Below are 21,002 nucleotides of genomic sequence, written 5' to 3'. Positions count from 1 at the left end.
GATGAATTGCTTTGTCCAAGAATGTATTTTCTCTTTGCAGTTTTAATCTACTCAAGCGATTCAGTTCTTAAATTTCATTAGGGACTTTATGTTCCTGTTCATCTTATTTTAGCTTCCTGTACATTTCCACTTTTTCCAGCTTCTGAGACTGCCCCCCACCCCCCCACTATTTCATGCTGTAAGTGGTAAGATGTGCTTTAACAGGTAATAAATGGAACAGAAGTTGCCAAAGTGCTAGATGTACTAGTAGGATACCACTATTGCTTCCAAATATGCTGGGGTGGGGGGAATAACTTAAACATCAACTATTTGAGAACTAATCTCTAAAACCTGAAATGAAGATACTTGCTAAACTATTTCACACAAAATTAGTGATCACCTTTTACAGGAGGAAAAGAGTTTAGGATTGGGATATTCTGCTCACATGCAGCATGGTTTAGAGCAAGAAGTTGGCAGGCAACATCAGGATAGACAAACCACTAAGACAAACTTAACACCAGTATTTTTGAGTAAAACATTGCATATTGATTTCTTTGATTTCCTGGGCTGGTATTACATCTGCTTTTTCCTGAAGAATGCCGATTTGGGAACTAAATATTCCACTTAACTCTTATTTGTTTATCTGAATGACCACAAAGTAAATTAGTCTTAAAACAAAAGAAAACAAAAGAAACTAATAAGCTAGAATTTTGGAGGAAAACTGTAATTCACGCAAAAGAAAAAGTCAGTGTAAATTCTCAAAACTGTAGTCTCATCCTTAAAGTAAGCATTTAAGATAGCACAGCAAAATCGCATCAGGCAATATGCAACTGTAACTCAGTTATTTAAAAGATGCACAAGTCAGCACCAGTGTTACATCAATATTCTAGCCCTGCACAGGACACCCGTCTTTCACATGGCTTGGCATCACTCTAGCCAGGCCCCATTATCATTCTGTCCCCACTTCCCTGTCCTCTCAGCCTTCCCAGCTCCTTCCAAGAACTGGCACAGTGCTTTCTTTAATGCAGGACTTTCCCCATTTTAGTGGTGAGCTGGAGGAAGGCCACATTCCCCTTTCTCCTGCAATTATATGGGGTCAATGAGCCTTGAGGAAGGCATGAACAAGAACTGTACTGGGACGAGATGTCCGATTAATAGGAATCTAAGGTGCAGAGTGGAGCAGCAGTCATCAACATTCCTCTTGTATTACAGTTTTATCCCACAAGGCAAGTTTCAGCCTCATCATTTTTTCCCCTCTTTCTCAAGAGTTATAAGCAATTATTTGTCTATAGGTTAGTGAAGCATCCAGGCCAGCCACCAGAGGACCTCTGCTTGCCCAACAGGCTTTTAGATTCCTTTGATGAAGGAGATAATTTCCAGAGTTTTTTTGCCCTACAGAATCATTGTCTATCATTTAAGTTTCTTCAGAGCCACAGTGCACTATTTTTAATTGCAAAAAGATTGTTTCATACCAACCATGAAACTATCTGGTCAACACACATAGGTTTGTGGATCAGTTTAGAAACCAACAGTAGAAAGGCAACTGCAAGCATTTAGGACACTTCAGGAGTGAGGGACTAATTTCAAAATGATTACCTGAACAGAAGCATGAGGCTTCCCAAGAACCTTGGGTTTTTTTAAAAAGTGAGATGAGCAAGAAAGAAGCAAACAAAAGAAATAGTTCTCAGTCCCACATCTTCATAAATTCAAGAACAATTAACAGAGAACTCCCAACTGTACAACCAGACAGTAGGTACATTTAGAAGATGAATCAAGCAACAGTTACCGTGAGAAAATGAGACACCAAGAATCTGTGGGGAAGAAAAACAGCGACAAGTTCACATTCCATCTGAGCAGTGAGACAGCACATTATTCACAACAGGAGACAAGCTGTATTAGATCAACTTTATTATGTTATCAAAGTTTTGACAATAAAATATTCAAAATCTATTGAACGCATTCATACACAAAAAGAGCATATAAAATGCTAGGTCTCAGAATATGTTCCATACAAAATACTGTTAAGTGTAGAGCAGCAAAGTAATTGCCAAACATTCCCTGAATTTAAGAGGGCCTTGAACACACTGTGCTCCAAGAACTACCTTAATACCAGACATTCCTTCCTTTGGTCTGCAAGTCCTTTGCAATTATTGCTACTTATTGAAGCCTTCTGTTTTTAACCAGAATCACATAGTGACCCTGAACCTCTCAGAAGTATTACAATGACAGCTGAAAGCTTCTTCAGCATTTTCTGTACATTTTGTCAAAAATAAGAAACACATTTGGTCCTCAAGACTATTTTTGGTTTCTGAAAATATCCTGGAAGAATAAAAAAACCAAGTAAAAACTATGGAAAGAGAGAGCTATGATCAGTGTTAGGTATAATGAAGGTATGGCAGTAAATTCAAAGTTTTCAACTCTGCAATGTAGCAAAGCACCTGAGTTACTCCTCTTAAGGAAGTGCCACATTCTCCTCTCCTTACAGATTTATTTCTTCAGACCTCTCTCCCTACAAGAATCTAGAATGCTCAAGTGCACATGGCTCTAACAGGCCTGTAGCAGTAATGCTAAATACTCTTGCCTTGTAGAGGAACACGCTGTAGTGAGTAAGCACTTCTTAACACGCTGAGTGAAGTGGTTCAGTTTCAATGACTAATGTAGTTTACTTGCTGTATTTACTTTTCAATGAGAACTCCATCCTAATATGCAGGAAACTGAAAATTAAAGGGCTGAAGGTGATTTAATAGAAAAATGACAAGTTCTAGACATAAAACAGAACTACATCCTGCAGAAAAGCCATCACATCCAATCAAAATCTCACCAGAAGCACTGTGCTTGCTCCAACACAGTACTCTGAAGTCAGGTACACACATTCTTGCACAACAAGGCTTTAAAGTGACAAACAACATAAACAAAAAAGCCCTGGCAAACTTTCAGCTTCATTTTACCAGGTTAACTAACACAAGTTTCTTTAAAGAGATACACTCGATGGCTTATCTGCTAATGGAAAGCAGATTTACAAATCTTTAGGTTAAAAGATAGAGTCAACTGATCTCAGAAACACAGTACTTTGTTGCCAAAATTAGAAAAGGGTAAGATATTTTTTTTCTTTTGGGACACAAAAGGTAATATTAAAAATGTAGTAAAGGAAAAAAATTTAAAAAGAGCATCTTTTGGATTCATGTATTTTGGAACTTCAAATCATAAAAATCTCTGAAGCTTAAACTCAAGGTATGAGACTGATGCCACTGATTAATAGGTAAGAATCTACAAGAAGCTTAGAAACATTCTCCAGATCAGGTTAAAAACTGTTTCCCTATGTTCTTTTCTCATTTTTTCAGCCCTTGATGCCCACATTGGTAGCCTGCAGTACAGCCTCCAGCTCCACTCATTTCAGTGCTTATGAACAGGCATTCTACTTCAGCAAGAAACAGAGATTGTGACAAGCTGTTTGCTGTAATTGCTTTCCCTTGTAAAATAGTAACATCAATTTATTCAAAAATTAAGTCAGACCACAGGAAGAACTTTATCATCTTTGAGCAGTCTTGGAACACAAAACCTGAAGCTTATCCAGCCCTGCATAAAATAGAACACTTCACTAAAGGACTTTTTTGTGGGGCTCTTTTTGGTTTTGTTTTTTCATTTCAACAGTTACCAATTACAAATGGCTTGGGGCAACTCAGTACTTTGTAAAAGTCTAGGCAATATTGCTGCTGAACTGTAGGTTCCTGGACAATTGATAAGATAAACATTCCACTGTGAAAATCAGGAATATATGTCCTCTCCATCAACAAAAGTAATAAGGAAAATGCAGGGGGAAAATGAAGCTACATAAGGAAGTTAAAACCTAGGAAGATATTTAGCTTATCCATGACCCTAGTTCAAGTTGTTCTGGATTTACAAGTCCTTTCTGAATTAAAAGTTAAAGCTTTAAACCTACCTCCTGTGCCAAAATATTTGCATTCTACAGTAACATGAGTTCAAGCCTGTCATTTCAAAACATTACTGATCCATTTAACTGCAGCAAACATTTTATGCATGCTACCAAAATAGTTTAAAACTCTACCATTTAGACAACTTCAGTTTCTTAAGTAATGAATCCTCAAAACAGTTCTGATGAGTTTCTGAAACTCTTTCTTACATTTTTCTTGGAGGACCTAGCATTTTGAAAGCATTCAAAATTGTGTTTTCAGAGAACTAAGTGCAGTCTAACTGGGTGACTGGTTTTAAAGCAAGCGAAACAGCATCTTCAAGTGAAACTATTCCTCCAACAGGGCTTCTGTAATCCAAGTTGTATATACGATGGCCTCTAGGCTATCATTTCTGTGGCATTCAGACTTGATTTTTTTTTTTTCTTAAACTGAGTAAAACAACACTGTAGGAAGTTAAGAGTTGTACATTCAGCAATTTATATAAAGATTTAAGGAACAGTCTATCCCAACTTCTTGAAACAGCAATAATGAAACTTGAAATCTATGGGAAGTGAATTTTAGCCTTAAAATGTGAAGTTTCTTTTCAGCTGAATGCAATGTTGATCCAGTCACTACTTGGTCAGAGCTTACTACTAAAGTGACTACCAGTCACTACTGGATCAGAGCTTAAGTATTTGACTGAGAACAAGGTTTGTACCTCATACTGTATTATGGTGACTTCATTCCCCACCCCATTTCAGGAAGTTCACTGTTCTTTCTGAATTAATGTCCACCATCCATTACCATTTCCACCACAGGAGGTAATTTTTCACCCAGAAATACAATTCTGCACTGTATGGATTGTTTGTGAGTATTCAATTCCATCAGCTTCCATTTATGTGCTGCTCCACACAGCTACAGCTATTGCAAGCACCAACTGCTGTTTAGCTTCTTTCCCTCATTGATGAATAAAGCACAAGGCGAGAATTCCTCAGACTCCAGTTTCTAAGTAATCAGGTTCTAGAAGTTGATGAACAGTTTCTTCCATTAAAAAAAAAAAAGCCAAAAAGATACCTAATAAGAAGCTTCAAGTAATTCACACATCTATATTTTTTTCCCCAGGAGCTGTAACAAAAGAAAGGATGGACAATAGCAGGCAGATCTCCTCCCTATCTTACCTAGTAGATATGCACATTTACAAACTAAGGTACTGGGATCTGGGGATCAGAATATGCAAGACCCTTTAAAATATTTACTGTGCTTCCCAAATATCATTCCCTTGTTTTATGGGCATCTGAAACTGCAATCCTTCCTAGCCCTACCACTCCAAACCCTGCAAAGACCACTCAAAGGAACTCAGGTATCTATGGTTCTATGTAGTACGTGCAAGGAGCTGCACAATCTCCAAATGAAAGTCTGTATGAATATTGGACACAACACCAGAGGCACCAAAATGCGTATTTGACCAAATTTGCAGAATGTGAAAATACCATGAAGCATAATAAACACAAATCAGAGACAAACAATCATTTAGGACATCAAACAACTTCTTGAACACAGCCTTAAAAAAACTCACAAAATAAATAATTCAAATATCTAAATATCAAGGGATTAAAAGGCATTTTCCCATATTTAAGGGAAGGCATCACATGTGATGAAAATAACTGTCAACACAAGGTATCACAAATCAAAAAGCAGCTTTTTCACATAGGAGATAGTAGTATCATTGGAAAGCATTTGAATATGCTCATTTCCTGAAAGCTCGAGTATCACTACTTCCTGTTTTTGCATGTTCACCCACTTTTGACACTGCAAGGCACTCTGCAAGTTTACTGTACCGTCCCCATCGCTGTAAAGAATCTTGGGTTCTCTGTCAGGAAAACTTTCATAATGGAAGGAATCAGGTGTTTCCACGCCAGTGCCATAAAGACAGTGTATGCGCACACCAGGTGGTGTCATGTGGTAGACCAGGGGTTCAGTGTCTTGTCTCATGAGCCAGCCATCTTCAAAATTAATGTCCCTGTAGAATTTCCGGTAATCCCGAAGAGTGTAGTTAGCTGTAGGTGTGCTTACAAAGACCTTATCTGGAGGCCACGTGTAGTTGTAGGGGAGCATCCAATTTGTGGAAACAGCTGATCTCTGCTGGTCTCTAATCTTGAGTGAACTGATAACAGGTATTCTATTGTTGTCACCTTAAAAAAAAAAGTGGAATTTCATTATACACAAAGCAATGCATGAATCTCAACCAGCAGCAATTCCTACCACTCATATGGTAGTGGCACCATGAATAAAAAGATTATTCCTTTTGCTTATAGTGACAATTTGAGAAGTTTTTCCTCATTTATGATTGTCTTGATAATTAACTTCTGCAAACTAACTTCTGATAACTTACAAATTTAAATACAAGTTGATGAATGAATGACTGACAAACCAGGAATGCTGCTGCCTTTCCAATATGCTCTTTTTTAAAGGGGAAAATATTTCCTGTATTAGTCAAGTAAGAAATCATCTTTTATTAGGCATTATTTACAACATTTGCAAGTTTTGTCTTAAGTGCTTTTCTGGAAATGTGTTTTACAGTGATTCTGGTACCTCGATCATGTTTTTGCTGAACAAAGATTACAGCTACTGTCCACACACAAGTAAACTCATGAAGAGACCTTACATGCTTAACAATGTTTAAAGTTTTGCACATTCAAAACGAGTAGCAGTATTTAATTCAGAATAGATATAAAAATTACTATATGGTTTATTTACCATTTGGCATGGTGTTTTACCAGTTTATGCACTCCCTGCCTAACAAAACCTACCAGAACATGCCTACAATGGAAAGAAAACAGCCGACTCTTAATGGTTACCTAAAGAGATAACTTGTCATAAAAGGAAACAGAAGGAAGTATTAGTGTCTCTGCTTATGCTATCAGGTAAGAATGCTGCACTCAATGACCAACTGAGTCCCTGAGTGTAGTACTTCAGCAAAAGAAGAGTTAGAGCTTGTTAGCTTCTGGTGGGAACCATGGAAAATCACCAATATCAGCATCTTCCCTTCCAGTCAGCATTAAGACTGCTAAAATACTTGTTGCTCGGAACACAGGTTTTCACTAATTAGCATTAATAGTTACTAGCAACTCTGGTAACCTAAACCTCAACTTTGCTGGGGGAGGACAGACTAAACCAACAATTCTTGAAAGACCAGTTGATAACTACTATACTTGGGAAATGTTTCAGCTGGCCAAACTTTTCCAAGGCATTATATTTTCTTACTATAATATAAATCTAGAGAGATAGAGCTTATTATCAATAAAAGTCTTAAGTTATCTGATACCCAAAAAACCACAAAACCATTATATTTTACCAATTTATACTTACTCTGATTACAGAACTAGTGTTTGACCAAAACATTTCAATAGTTTTTTTGTAGACATCAAGTCCATTGTTTTCTTAGCAGTTTGTCAAACTAACACATGACTAAGTTATAATTTATATGCATCTTTCTTCATATTTTAACCATTGTTCTTGCATCTTCACCAAATTAAAAGCTGCTTAATAAATGGAGGATAGTAATTACTAGAAATTAATTTTTAAAGAAGCACCCTGAAACAGATCCAGGTTTATTTTCATGGTGACTGTCTGATCAGACCTATTTTCTATTATCACAATGACTGTCACACCTCAGTTCTTTTGTCGGCCAAACCTTGAATCAGATTTTCCATTATTAGGTCCACGTGGTTACAGCATGCAGTGATGGAGGTCAACCACACCATAAAAATTGAAATACTGAAACCAAAAATCACTGTTCCTGAAATAGCACTAAAGTATATTTTTCAATTCCATAAGGTGGCACTATTGCTTTAGCAAGGAGACCTGAAGCTGAGTTCTACATCTTCAGGAGGACTACATGGAGACATTGCTAGTGTAACTCTGAAAGAGATAAAAAGGAAACTCAAGAGGAGCACAGCAAGAATCACAAAGGTCCTGAAAAATGTGTGTGCACGCTCACCACTAAGCTACTGAATACTACTTGGCAGTTTTCAGCAAGGAAAGCCTGAGTTATGAATTGAACAACGAAAGGAATGTGTACTGGAAAATTTATTTCCAGTAGCATAATCAAACACAGAACCTGACTATTCCAGCATTCTCTTACAGAACTGTTACAAAATGCTTATCAAATACTTTACTTTTCTCTGAAGTGCAGAAGTACTGTATGGCCAAGACCATGCTTAAGTCAGCAGACACAACACTCATTGAGACTATAGCAAACAAAATATTAGGTCTAAAGAAGACACTGCTAGCATTTCAGGCTGGCAAAAAACCAAACAAACCACCACAGTGAACTCTGTCTTTGCTTGCTGTAGTGGGAAGAACATCCTCACTTTATTGGCACTGGAATTGCAATGATAAAAGTGTTGATCCTGCAAAGCACGTGATTAAGAAGCAGAAAGTGTCATAGAAGATCCAGAGAAAATAATTTCACCTGTGAACTGTTATCACTTTGATAACACAGCTGTGGATTTGACATCAAGTTCCTAGCCATTACCATATCCTAAACAGGAATGGGAGCAGAAAGAATGCATTCATAGCTGGCCTTGTCTTTCTGCAGCAATGCAGTAGTTTTCTTTAAAGCAAGAATTCTCCTACATTCTAACACCATGATAATGTCAATTTTAGAAATACTTTCATAGACTAATGTAATCTAAGTGTTAATGCTTGGTGGTGGTGATTTACTAGATACTTGAGACAGAACTAGTCTAAAAATGTGCATTTTAATATTAAGTTCTGCCCATTTAATTTTCCTAGATGATTCTTAAATTTCTGCTCTAAAAACACAGAGTTTAGTACAACAGACATACAGATTAAATCATGGCTACATTTTAGTAGAAATTTAACTATTCATTCTGCATTTGTATAGCTAGCCACTTTGGATGAGATGCATTATAAAGGATAAACAAAATATGAAGCATGAAAGTTAATCCAACAGAAATCTGGGACTGGACTTTTATATGATCATGTGGAATTTTAGGAAGGTGATATTAACATTGCTCATTTCCTGCCATTTCTGTAGGAAACTTGTCAGATGAAGCCTGTGGGAAAAGGGAAATCAATTTTTACAGTGCCGCTGCGATACTTAACCATGTATAACAATACAAACATCCAGTTTAAGTGTTCTAATTAGTAACTGAGCTGTACACTCCTATTCAGAATCAGATGCCTTTGCCAAGGAAAGTATTCTTTGACGTGTCCATGCATGGCTTGCACTTGCCTGTGTCCTGCATTCTGATGAAGCGCAGTTTCTGCTGCCAGCTTTGTTTAGGAAGATAGTGATAGCCAAAGCTAACGAGTCAGAAACAAGCTAAAAAAAAAAAAAACAAGCCAGAAACATAATGACCTAAATGCCAAAGCACATGAAATAATTGTGGTATCATATAATGGGGTAAGTGAACTTTTTCCATCAGTCATTTGCAGTTACTTAGTGAAATATGGGGGTTTTCTTGTAGTTTCAGGGATATGCAGTATGCTAAACCCAAGATCTCAAAGATTCACTTTCCTTATCTATGGAGTTAAAACTTTTGACAGGCATTTGCACTGTGAGCACCACTGACTGCACCATCATGTCTACAAGTTTCCCTTATTGTTAACCTCAAGCATCTGTGTGATCTTTAATCAAAGGCAACTACTGAATGTTCTGGAGTCCTTTTGTTAGCTTTGCAGTACTGTACAGAGAGCAATCAGGCTGGAGGCAGAAGTGACAGAAATAGAAGTCACCAGGCCAAACAGCAGATGACACAACAATGCTGAAAAGAGGTCAGGAGAGGTCAAGAGGGGATGCAGCTCCTGGTTGGTTAAGGGATATTAAAAAAAACCTTAGTCCACTCCCATGAACATAAAGAATGACAGTCTGGTCACAAGGCTTGAAACATCAAGTTGCCATCACTTACAAAAAATGTTATTTTAAACTTAATAGTTCTTTAAACCTCTCATCCTCCAGTCTTACAGTTAACAGTCTATTTAGTGTCTTGCACTACTAACAAAATACACTGCAATCCCTCAAATTACCTACCTGAAGCCAGCACACGAAGAGTTTTAGCCACTCCTCCCCACGGAGCGCCTAATGACACATAATCCTTTATGTACTTGTCTTTCCAATCTTGAGTCTGATGGTTGAGGAAGTAGAGGGTGTACATGTTACCCATACTGTGGGCAATTAAGACAACAGGACTTCCATACTGCTCATACATTAACTCGATCATCTTGCGAAGGGCCACAAAATAGTCTCCATTCTCATCTAAATTAAACATACACAGGTTACACAGTTATAATTATTAATAGCGAATGCTGAACTTCACAGTTCTTTAAAAGGTTATTTTCTGAAATTGTCTGTGGAATTAATAATACAGAGTTTATAAATTCCATTAAGTGAGAGGGGTGGGTGTTTTTGTGGGAATGTCTTTTGGTGGTGTGGGTTTGTTGTTGTTTTTTTGTTTTTTTTAAGCAAGTAGCAAGTTGTTTAAAGTAAAAAAAAAAAAAAGAAAAAAGAAAAAAGAAACCACACCAGACAGCTTTCATCTGGGTCCAGAGGAACCCAGGCCCCAAGAACTCGTCAAAATTAAGGTTTTAAGTATAATTGTACTTAAAACAATTGTGTGATGGGAGAAGAGACCCAAAACATTATTTGCTGGCTGGAAGAGTCAATATTTTGTTCAAGTAACAATTATGTTATTTACTTGGTGCCTTTCGCCAGTCATAAGGTGCTCCTCTTACATCTTCATCACGGTTGTAGCCCCAGTCTACTAAACTCTGCACCAGCATATAGAAGTAACTACCTGTAGATATCAGGTAAGAGAGAAACAGAACAGGTAAAAGATTAGCCATTAGAAGCAGCTGTCAGACACTATCACAAAACAGAGTAAGTTCTGGAGGCATTATCCCTGATACCATACAGATAGACATTAACCTGTAGTCTTAAAGCTTTGACAATCTAGGAAGCTGCACATTAGACAAAATGTTATGCTTCCTGTTCCCCGAAAGTGAGAGAATACCATTATTAAAGCTCCTTACTAGCTGGCTGATCTATCAAACAAGTGTGGCAGCAAAACATGGCATACGCAGAATGGATAAATTTTCCTTAGCAGAAGTGTGTCTTACCCTTGAACTGCAAAGAATACACTTCAGAATTACTACATTAGAGTCCTCGCTTCTGTCGATTCTAAATTAACTTCAGGTAGGGTATATAACACATTCATAAAGGTTGTCCTGGACTTCACCAACGTTTATTCTTTGAAACAAATGCTTACAATATACCCGACAGCAAAATTCTGGAAACTACTCCAAAACTACTTTTTTATCTATCAGATAATGAACTAAGACTTAAGTGGCTGAACATAATGCTTTAATAGCAAAGAATGGAAACGTGCAGACTGGCTATGTATTGAAAGATGTTATGTATTACAAGCTTTGACACACAGGATGCAAGTATTACCACAATTAAAGGTATCTAGTAACAGTTTGAAAAATTGTGTCAAAGCATCCTATTGAATATCACAGTCATTTAAGTTTTGAGCAGAACTCACTTGTTAGCCTTGCATGCTTATCATGTAGCCTCTGAAGTGAACATAGGCAGTTTTGAATATGGCCCTTTTCTAGTTAAAAGTTATCTAGTGAAGATCATTAGCACATTACTGCCCTTTTGTGGGCTGCTCCCTCTAGAAAAGAAAAATAAATCCATGCTATGAAGCATGTGAAGCTCAGTGCATTACTGACGGTGTGGTACCATATGTCCCAAGCCCATTAACTCATTCTTAAGGCCAAAGAACATCTTACCCAGAACTAAGCTGAAATGTTTTTATTTTGTTTTTGCTTGTTGTGATAGTTTATCAATATTCTTCTCATAACAAGTCCCATACTTAAAGTAAAACACAGCTATTCTAACTACTAAGAAGAAAATTAACTCTATCCTAGCAAAGCCAGGACTCTTGTCAAGCTTCAGTCATAGAATTTTCTACTCAATCCATCTCATTTTCCAGAAGTGTCTGTCTTTGAAGTGCCTACTTAGGTTTAATCCAGAGAACTTAAATTTGGCAGAAGACTAAATAACATGGAATCTTCTTGTCTCAATCTATCAGGCCAAACAATACAATGCAAGGAAAACACTTAAAAGCAAAGTAAGCCATGTGCTACCCTACTACAAAAAAGTCTATTTTTCTACTTCTAAACAAAACTGTAATTTGAAATCACATTTCAGTAGCTTGTTGTATAAAGACACTAGAAAAATCCTACCAGTGACAAAACACTTCAGACACAGCTTGTACCTACCAACGCTCCTTTTACTTGGGTCAAGGAATTCCAAGGAAAATGTCTGCCCAAAACCTGGAACCCTGATATCCACTCCATCTGGTGGTTCTGTAATTTTACTTGTTCGATTATATACCAGCCTGGGGGGAAGAAAAAAAAAAAAAGAAAAAAGAGATAAAAACATGAAACATGTTGTATTACCACATGACAGCTCTCAGCTACCTTCAGACTTATATTCTGAGAGCAGTAACAAGAATTTTAAGTGCTATTACCTAGAAGAAAAAAAACCCCACACACATACAGGCTGACATAAGAGTACTCTAATGGCTATGAGGTTACACAATGCAAACAATTATTTTAATTAGTTTAATGCTTTACATGCAAAATCTGAGACTTAATCTTCTCTGTAAAACTGAATATACAGAATTGTGACTGAACTTCAACTTTCGAATATAAAGCTACTTTATATAGTTCTATACCATTTCACTTTGCATCAAGCCACATAATGGAGAAAACTTGTCAAGAGCATAAGAATGTGGCAGCTGAAGATAAAATAACTGCAAAGTCAGATATCAGAAAAATTCTCCTAGATAAAAATAATTCATTTCTGTTTAACTAGAACACCGATACCAGCATGAGGGAGTACTTGATATTTCTTGACAAATAACAATTGGTACCGCAGGAAACACAGATGTATTGAGTGTTTTGTAGATACTTTTCAAATCAATTTGAGATATGAAGAATCTGGAGCACTGGGTCAGGTTTTTTAATTATTATGGGTGTTGGGGTTTTTTTGTTGAACACTGGGTAACTGGTAGGAGAGAAAGTGGAAGAAACTAGAACCACCTCTGATTTTAGTCAGTGATGTAAGCTACCTCAGATGCAACAGAGCCACATCTTCCAACTCATCCTGTTACTCTACCTAGCACAGTTCCAAGTCATTTCTCTCACTGGGCTTGAATCAGAAAAGAAAGTTTAAGGCAGCCATTCTGTACAAAGCATGTCAGTCTAAGGAAAAGAGATAACTGCAGAGAGCAATATTTCTGGTCTTACCTGATATTATCAATCCAGCAGTCAATGATGACAGGCAGAAGCAATTCTAAATTCAACCAGAGTGTAAAGTAACTGTCCGTCTTCTTAGAGCAGAGATAGTGCACTACTGATGGCTTATCTAACTTTGCTTCCAACTGATTACCCAAGTCCCCTGGAACTGAAAGATATAAGAAGGAGACGCTTAAAATTAAAGTATATAACATTTTACATTATAATATACACATCTTAATACTGTAGCCCTCATATGCAATATCACTGAATCCGGACATACCATTAAGTTTTGTAAATGGATAAAAAAATATATTACGTAAGAACAAAGTACTGCATGCACATTTTCCACTGAAAATATTTGGATTTTCAAAAATCGTTAGCTGGAGAACCACCACGTAGCATAATTCTAGATCAACAGTTTGTAACGTCAAAGAGCAGACTACATAGGAACAGGTCATGTTAGGCCACAGTTACGAAAAACCAATGGTTTCAGATATATCAAAATTATCTGTGCTTTAAGTGCAACTGAATCTTTCTGAAATAATTTTTTCTTTGGAGTATTACAACTGCACATGCAGCTCTTTCTGTTCCTTGAACAGCTGCTTGCAAACTATCAATTTGACATAAAAAGTTAAAAGTGAAAGCAGCTCCATTTATGTTTTATATTTTCATTTCACCTCCAACCACACTTTTGCTACACGAGGTTTAGTTTACTAGCATAATAATGCAAATACATAGTTTCATATATTCTACATTCAGGTTGGGATGCAACAACAGTTTGGATTTTTTTTTTTTTTTTGATACATTACATCAGCAATACTTGGAGGAAACAGTTTTGTATTTGCACCTTCTCTGAAGGGCACTGTTCTTAAGGCATATACTAAATGCCAGTATTCCTTTGATGAAGTTTTATTTTCCTTTATTTATTTTACACATTAGATGGAGACAGGAATATTATTTCTAAATTAGCTTTAAAAACTTGTTCTTGCAATTTTCAACAGCAGGTTTCCAGAGAAAGTGCTTATATTGTTCTGTTTAATAATTTTTTCCTCAAGAACCAGAAAGGCAAAGATAACTTCAGTAACTGAAAAGTTTGTCTGTGTTAGAAAAATTGAGGAGTTAGGCACTTCTGAAGGGGTCCCCCCTGCTCCTTTCATCTCCACACACACTCACCTCTTTAGGGTATGCACAAGTTTACTTGTCAATGTTTAATTTTTAAGTTTTTTAATGCAGGCCTACACATACAGTGGCTTCCTCCTTCCCCCCCCCCCCCCCTCACTTTAGTGAATTATTTAATAAAAACAGTTTAAGTTCTGTAGAACACTAATACTTAGCAATGGCTTAAAGAAGAGATAGTATCTTTTATTGGAACACTTAATTTAACTGGAAAGCCAGATGCACTTTGAGAGAAACACTTATTGCAGAACTGAAAAAGGACAGAACTGCAACTAAATATAGACTTGGACAACCACACTCTTACATTGTTCAACCACCACAAATGATGTCCCACCACAAAAGATCAACCTCGGAATTTCTTTATTAACTACCTCTACTTTCTCATGAGGTTTTTAGTGTTTTTAATTTCTGTAGTCTTAAGTGAAGCGTTAAAAGACCCAGTAGCTGACCACAGTTTATTTTAGGTCATATTTCAAGGACTCAGATATACTGGAAAGCATAGTAAGGGAGATTATAGTACTGCATCACACCCTAGAAAGAGTTTACTGGAGTTCAGTCTTGTAACCTCACAAAATACCGTTTAGTTATTGCTTATGGAACTATAAGGCAACACCTTGTCCCACAGTCTCATGCCTGTGCTGTATCAGTGCTCTTAATTTGAAAAGGAACAGAATATAATTCTATTTATATCAATCATTCATGGCTAGCCAGTTTCAACAGCATACCTGCCAAGGACAGAACAGGTTGATTTTGTCTTCAGTTTCAATACAAAACAAAGGAGAAGCGTAACATTCTGTTCTACCCTGGAAACTCATTTTCTTGGGTAAAAATCAAGTTTTTCAGCAGATGCCTTTCAAAAGCTTAGACAAACATCTGTCAGAGTATAAAAACTTGCTGAGGTTTCCAAACAACACTCAAAATAATCATAAGCACTGCAGCTCAGAGTAGGAGGACTCATAACTGAAGAAGTTAAAGATTATAATCAAGATACATTTATCAACAAGAGTACTGAAAGCAGGAAACTGTACAAAGTCTCAGCTGGTCTTAATGGAGTGATCTTAGATTAACTGCAAGTTTAATTTGGTTAAGATATTTTATCCTCAAGCTTCCTGAGGACAGAGGCTGTGCTTCTGTGTCAAATTCAGGGCAGAAGATGAGGAACAGTACTAATTTTTACCCAAGAGATGACAAGGAACAAGTTGAAAAGTAGTAGTTTATTTAGTTCTAAATAAAAGATAAGAGGCAAGTTCCACCTGTGCCAAGACACAGTACTGCACTTAAAAAATTAAAGATGCCCGTTTGTTTATAAAGCAGGGGTTAACAAAACCCATGTTTTTTTCAGGTTTACATTTCTATATTAACAGTGAAACTGCTAATCGCTAATTTACAACTCATGTTCTGTTTTCTAACGTATATTCTGCAAGCTGAGGAGGGTTCACGGTGAAGCTATAGGCAACAAAATGCAAATTTAGATTTTTCATATTACGGAATGAAACACATACAAGATCTTCAGTCCTCACCCCATGCAATATAAGCGTTAATGATTTACATTTTAGCTGGAGAATTACTTAATGGCTTTTTGATAAGTAACAGGTTAAAAAGATCACATTGAAGATTAATTCTCTAGGCTGAGGACCTATCTTTCTGAGTTTTCCATGATGGAATTTGAAAGCAGTAGAAAAACACATTTCCTTTTGCTGTCAGACCATACACAGAAAGCATCTGTGAGCAGAGTGATTTAAGTTCTTACTTTTTAAAGCCTGCAGAGTGACTCCATAAATGCACAAAATAACTGGCAAGTGAAGTTCTGCAAAATATTGTTCAAAATATACTTCTGCACGAGTTAAAACTGGATGTCCAAGAAAAGATCTCAAGCAGTACCCTTGCTTCCCTAATTTGTAGTTGTGTAATACATGTATTGAATTCTCAATTGCAGCATTTGGAAATATAATGAGATTTCATATTCAGCAGAAAAAAGTGTTTCCATCAGATTGATGATGTATCAGTTCTAGCATGTTCCCATTTTTCACAAAGACTTTAATCCCAGCAGAACTCATTCTAATACATCGATGAGCCCAATTCACTTCCAATATTACACTATCCTTTGCTGGTTTTTTTTGTCTCAACTGCTCTTTACTAGTAGCTCTCCTTCTGGCATGTGTTCTTGTTTAATTAAACTTTACAGAAAGCATGTTAACAAATTTAATTTGAGAGTTTACAAGAGATTACAGACTTTTCCAAGTCTGGGAACTACAATAACTGGCTTTAGAATACACTGATACTCTTGCCTATCACTATCCTAAAGTCTTAATGACTGATTCACAGTTCCCAGCAGAAGACAATAAGCAAATTGCACCCTGGATAGTGAGTTGCCGTAATACCACTCAGGAAACAAAGAGAAGAGAACATTCAACAAAAGCCATGCATGAAATTTAAATTTAATTTGGAAAAAAGAAATGATAGTACCTATATAATAACGGAGGGGACAGGGGCAGGGAAGCTGTTGTTCGTGTGGCAAAGAAGCCATCAATTGGTACTTTTATCTGAAATGCAAATGCCTTTGGATATATATCAACTATCACAACTTTTTTACTTGTATAATTTCCTCAAAAAACCTATCATTTTTTTTTGGTTCTATAAATTAATCTTCCTTCAAAATGAACCAAGTTTTGCAGAAAATTAATTTTAAACTCTGACCACAGTTCTCTAAGGAGAACGTCTCAAAGTAGCTCATAGACTCACAGACCGCCACAGAAAAGGCTTGTGTTTAAAATTAGGAACAAGAAAGCAAACAACATCTCACATGATACTCCTAGATACCTCAGATCATGTGAGGCAGAAACATTTAAATTACTCCTGACATCTAGCCAGTTGACCATACAAACACACACACATCTCAATTAGCAGTCAGCAAGAATTCAGACAAACCTCTTTTGCATGTAAATCAATTATTAACAAACTTCATTTAGGTGTCTTTCTAGAAAACTTTAGCCAAGTACCTACCAAATTGTTTGCAGAAGGTATCAGAACATTGATATAGTAATTGTGTTGAGTCAGCTCTAAAAGGTAAAGAGTTCAGTGAATCCACTGCTGATCTTATACAGACAGGTTATCAGCTCCCAAAATTGATAAGGCATGAGATAGTATGCAGTGATTATTGATGGACTGTAGGAGAAAATGAAGGAGGAAGAACAGCCACAAAATAAAGGAACTTCTTATTGCAAGCATTAGAAAACCAGCGGGTTGAATAGATCACCAAACTGATAAGAGAAGTGCAAAAATATTATAATTTCACATAAAGATGAAGCAGCTATCCAGAAGTACTTGCACAGAATACATATATTTTAGTAGATATTGCCAGTAGAGCAGAGGTATTCAGTAGGTTGTCCTGGCTCTTAAGGGAGATTTTCCTGTATGAATATATTGTCCCAGGTGAATAGGAAACTCCTAAAAAAGCAGTTCAGTATCTTAAGTAGTCCCCTTTTCCCCAAAAGCACTTGAGAGGGGAACTCCAGGACAATCCCTTACATTTTAAGGAGCATTGTGTCTTTGCTATCAAGCCTTCAGGCAGGACTCTGGAAGGAAGGGTTTTGACTTTTACCTTTCTTCTCTAGTACCACTATTATATAAATACCCTTTGATGCTTTGTTATTTAAGCATCAGGGAAAACTGAGCAATTGCACTGAAGTATCTTGCTGTCAATTACTACCCATGTCAGTTTGGTCCCTGGTCTTGCTCCCTTGGTATGAAGAAACATGATCTTCAGGCACGGTAGTAGCTCCTGCTACTAAGACACCATTTGATGATGCACAGACCAGCTTATAAAATAACTTAATCCAAATGGAGTGGTGCTGCTCTCCACATTCTTTATGCCAGCTCCTCCATGAAGGTAATTCAACTACAAAATTAATCACTTTTTCCTCAACAGGTTAATTTTCTCATTCTTTAGCAAGACAAATGACTCCACAAAATGGCCAATAAACAGGCACAAGGAAAACTGGGGGAGGACTAATGAGCTATTAGATTGGCTTAGCTGTTTCACAGAGCCACACTTCACCTGAGCCAGTTAGGAGGCTCTACAAATCTGAGATCTGTTGCCACCACAACTACAACGAGCAGTTACAAGGTTGTATTCAAGGAACTCATCTGTTTTCAGATTTGAGATTCCTAGAAGCAGTCTTTTTGTTAGTACCTGGGAAGCAGAACAGTTACCCATATATTAGCAATGTTCCATATTTGCAAACTACTGCTCTACTTCCTCCTCCATTACTTGGGTAAGCACAGGTTAAAACTGCAAGTGGGGTCATTACACAAAAAAATTGAGAGCAAGTTACACTGGGTCTTGTGACCACCACTGGTCTAAAACATTTATGAAGTGATCATTATGTTGACAACATTTTTTTAAACAGCATTCCTTCATTCTTTCTTCCTTAAGATAAGATGGCCAACTTGCCAGGCACAGAATAAGAGAAAATTTGTTAACTCCCCTTTCTACTTGAAGAGTTTTAAGTTCCTAACAGACCAAGAGTGAAAGCTTAGATCATGAGAGCACAATGACTACAAAATCAAAACTTGTTTTAAAACAGAACACATATGAGGAATTAAAGGTCTAGAAGCCAGCCTGATAAGTCAGGAGGATCAACTCTCTATCCCCCTCTTGTACGGGCTCCAAAGCCATCTCAGGGTTGTACAGGGCTGTACAATGCAGCCTTGCATACACCCGTCTCCTTCTGCATTTGTGATTCCAGTCCAATGTGTGTTTTTCTCCCCTCTCATAAACACCTGTGCTAAGCCAGCACTTAGAATGCCTCCCTAAATGATTCTCCTAACCCTCCTACCATCCTCATCGCAGTAATTCCTAAAAAGCTTATCTTAACATATACACAAGGAGAGCGAAGAAAAGGTCATGAAAAGTTAACTAGAATCAAGATGAGAACATTTCATGCAGAACCAGTGAGTGACCGACAGTTACTCCTTCCTCTCCTTTATCTGTTTGACCTTCACTGCTCATGTCATGTGTAACTGAAGCTAAGCTCCTAGTGCAGGTGTTTTTACGACAATCATTTCTATACATCAAAAAAACCCATGTTATTTTACAATAGTCAACTACAGCAAGTCACTCCCCAAGAGCGCCCGCTTTCTCAAATACACAGACAACCCAGAAAAATTATTTATGTTAAAACTCACCAAATCTTCACTTTCTGGACAGGTCAGGACTGGGCAGCAGAAAACAGCAAGTTTTAAAATGCAGACACTGACCAGAATAGCAAGAGATGCAAGTTCCGTAGTGTTTGATGAAAATTCACTCTAACAACAAGAAAACCTGTTTTTTAAACCACTCACCGATGAATGTGTGCTCAGCCACACAGTATTTACCAGAAATAAGAAAACAAAAATGTAGGTCAGCCATGGTTTTTAAAAGAATCCTTAGGGTATGTATATACTTACAGTAGATCCATCAGTAGTAACTCCATGCTTCTACAATCAGTATCCCTTTATCCCCTGTTGCTTTTAAATCTTCTTTTGTTTCCTTCATAGCTAGAGCTGAATGTTGGATTAGCAATTAAAACACTATCACCTTTGTCATCAAGACTCTTGCACTGGAATAAGTGACAAAGCTTATTGCTAAAGCCCAGCATTACAGAGCTGAGATGGGATAAACAGTTGGCTTCTAACCTTCAGAGACAGAACTCAAAGCACTTTTGTTCACATTTTAACTCCAGCCTTTTACGACATCCTTCTTCCAAATCCACATCCTCTCAGTTCAGCCATGTATTAACTGTGAATTTGTGGTCCTGAGATAACACAGCATCTTTTAAAAAGTTCTTGTTTAGCATTTACCCTTTTATGTCAGAAGTTTGTAATAGTAGGAATAAAATTAACAGCAAAATCTAAATTATTATAAGTGAATGAAGCTTAAACTGAATGGCATACCAGTTATTATCTTTTTCTCAGTATTCTCCCTTTTTCTTACTTTTTCTCCCCCCTTTATCATTAAGGTTAATTGCATAATAAGAACACACAGCATACTGAATACATTCACAGGACTGACTACTGACATTAATATCAACAAATGCTCTTAATTAATGTATTGGAATGCTTAAGAATTACAATTTCAGTAGACAAGTTATTAAAACATCTAAAATTTATTAATGATTCTTATTAATAGATACAAAAGCACTTAACAAATATTACTTAGACACCATTCCACGAATACTTTCTACATATTCGTTACAAACTACCTTGGGTTAACAGGTGAAACCCCAGGCCAGTAATCAAAATTCATTTTCTATGGTGTGTGATGAAATAAGCCTGTGATTATCTGTAAAGTACTTTTCATGTGCCTGCTTAGCACCCAGTCACTCCTCCTTCCACATCTGATTCCAATCTCTTTTCCCAAAGGTTCCTATAGAGTGACAACTTGAGAAGCGAGACTCTGGCTTTAGTTAATGAGATAAGAACGTATTCAAACGAGCCTTGTTTTTCCCGTGCCCGCTACCGAGCGAAGGCAACCGGCGCTGTCAGCACGGCCGTGCCCGGTGCGGGGCGAGGTGCCCGGCCCCCCCGACCCGGGCCTGCATTTCTCGCTGTCGCGGCCGGGCC

The 21,002-nt window shown here is 37.2% G+C and overlaps 1 protein-coding gene across 1 annotated transcript; it reads right to left on the bottom strand.

Annotated features, from left to right (window-relative positions):
• Positions 1–5,494: 5,494 nt before the first annotated feature.
• PLA2G15 (phospholipase A2 group XV) lies at positions 5,495–13,389 on the bottom strand (the record flags this gene model as incomplete). The annotated part of the gene is made up of 5 exons (XM_010177165.1): positions 5,495–6,082; positions 9,949–10,173; positions 10,613–10,711; positions 12,201–12,319; positions 13,233–13,389. Coding segments are annotated over 5 exons (1,112 nt in total), but the record flags the coding sequence as incomplete, so codon positions are not given.
• Positions 13,390–21,002: the final 7,613 nt, after the last annotated feature.

Source organism: Antrostomus carolinensis, unplaced genomic scaffold (genome assembly GCF_000700745.2).
Source record: "Antrostomus carolinensis isolate BGI_N321 unplaced genomic scaffold, ASM70074v2 scaffold141, whole genome shotgun sequence".
In the NCBI taxonomy this organism is placed as follows: Eukaryota; Metazoa; Chordata; class Aves; order Caprimulgiformes; family Caprimulgidae; genus Antrostomus; species Antrostomus carolinensis.
The sequence above is the reverse complement of the archived record's forward strand: the minus strand, read 5'-3'. Positions and strand labels throughout refer to the sequence as shown.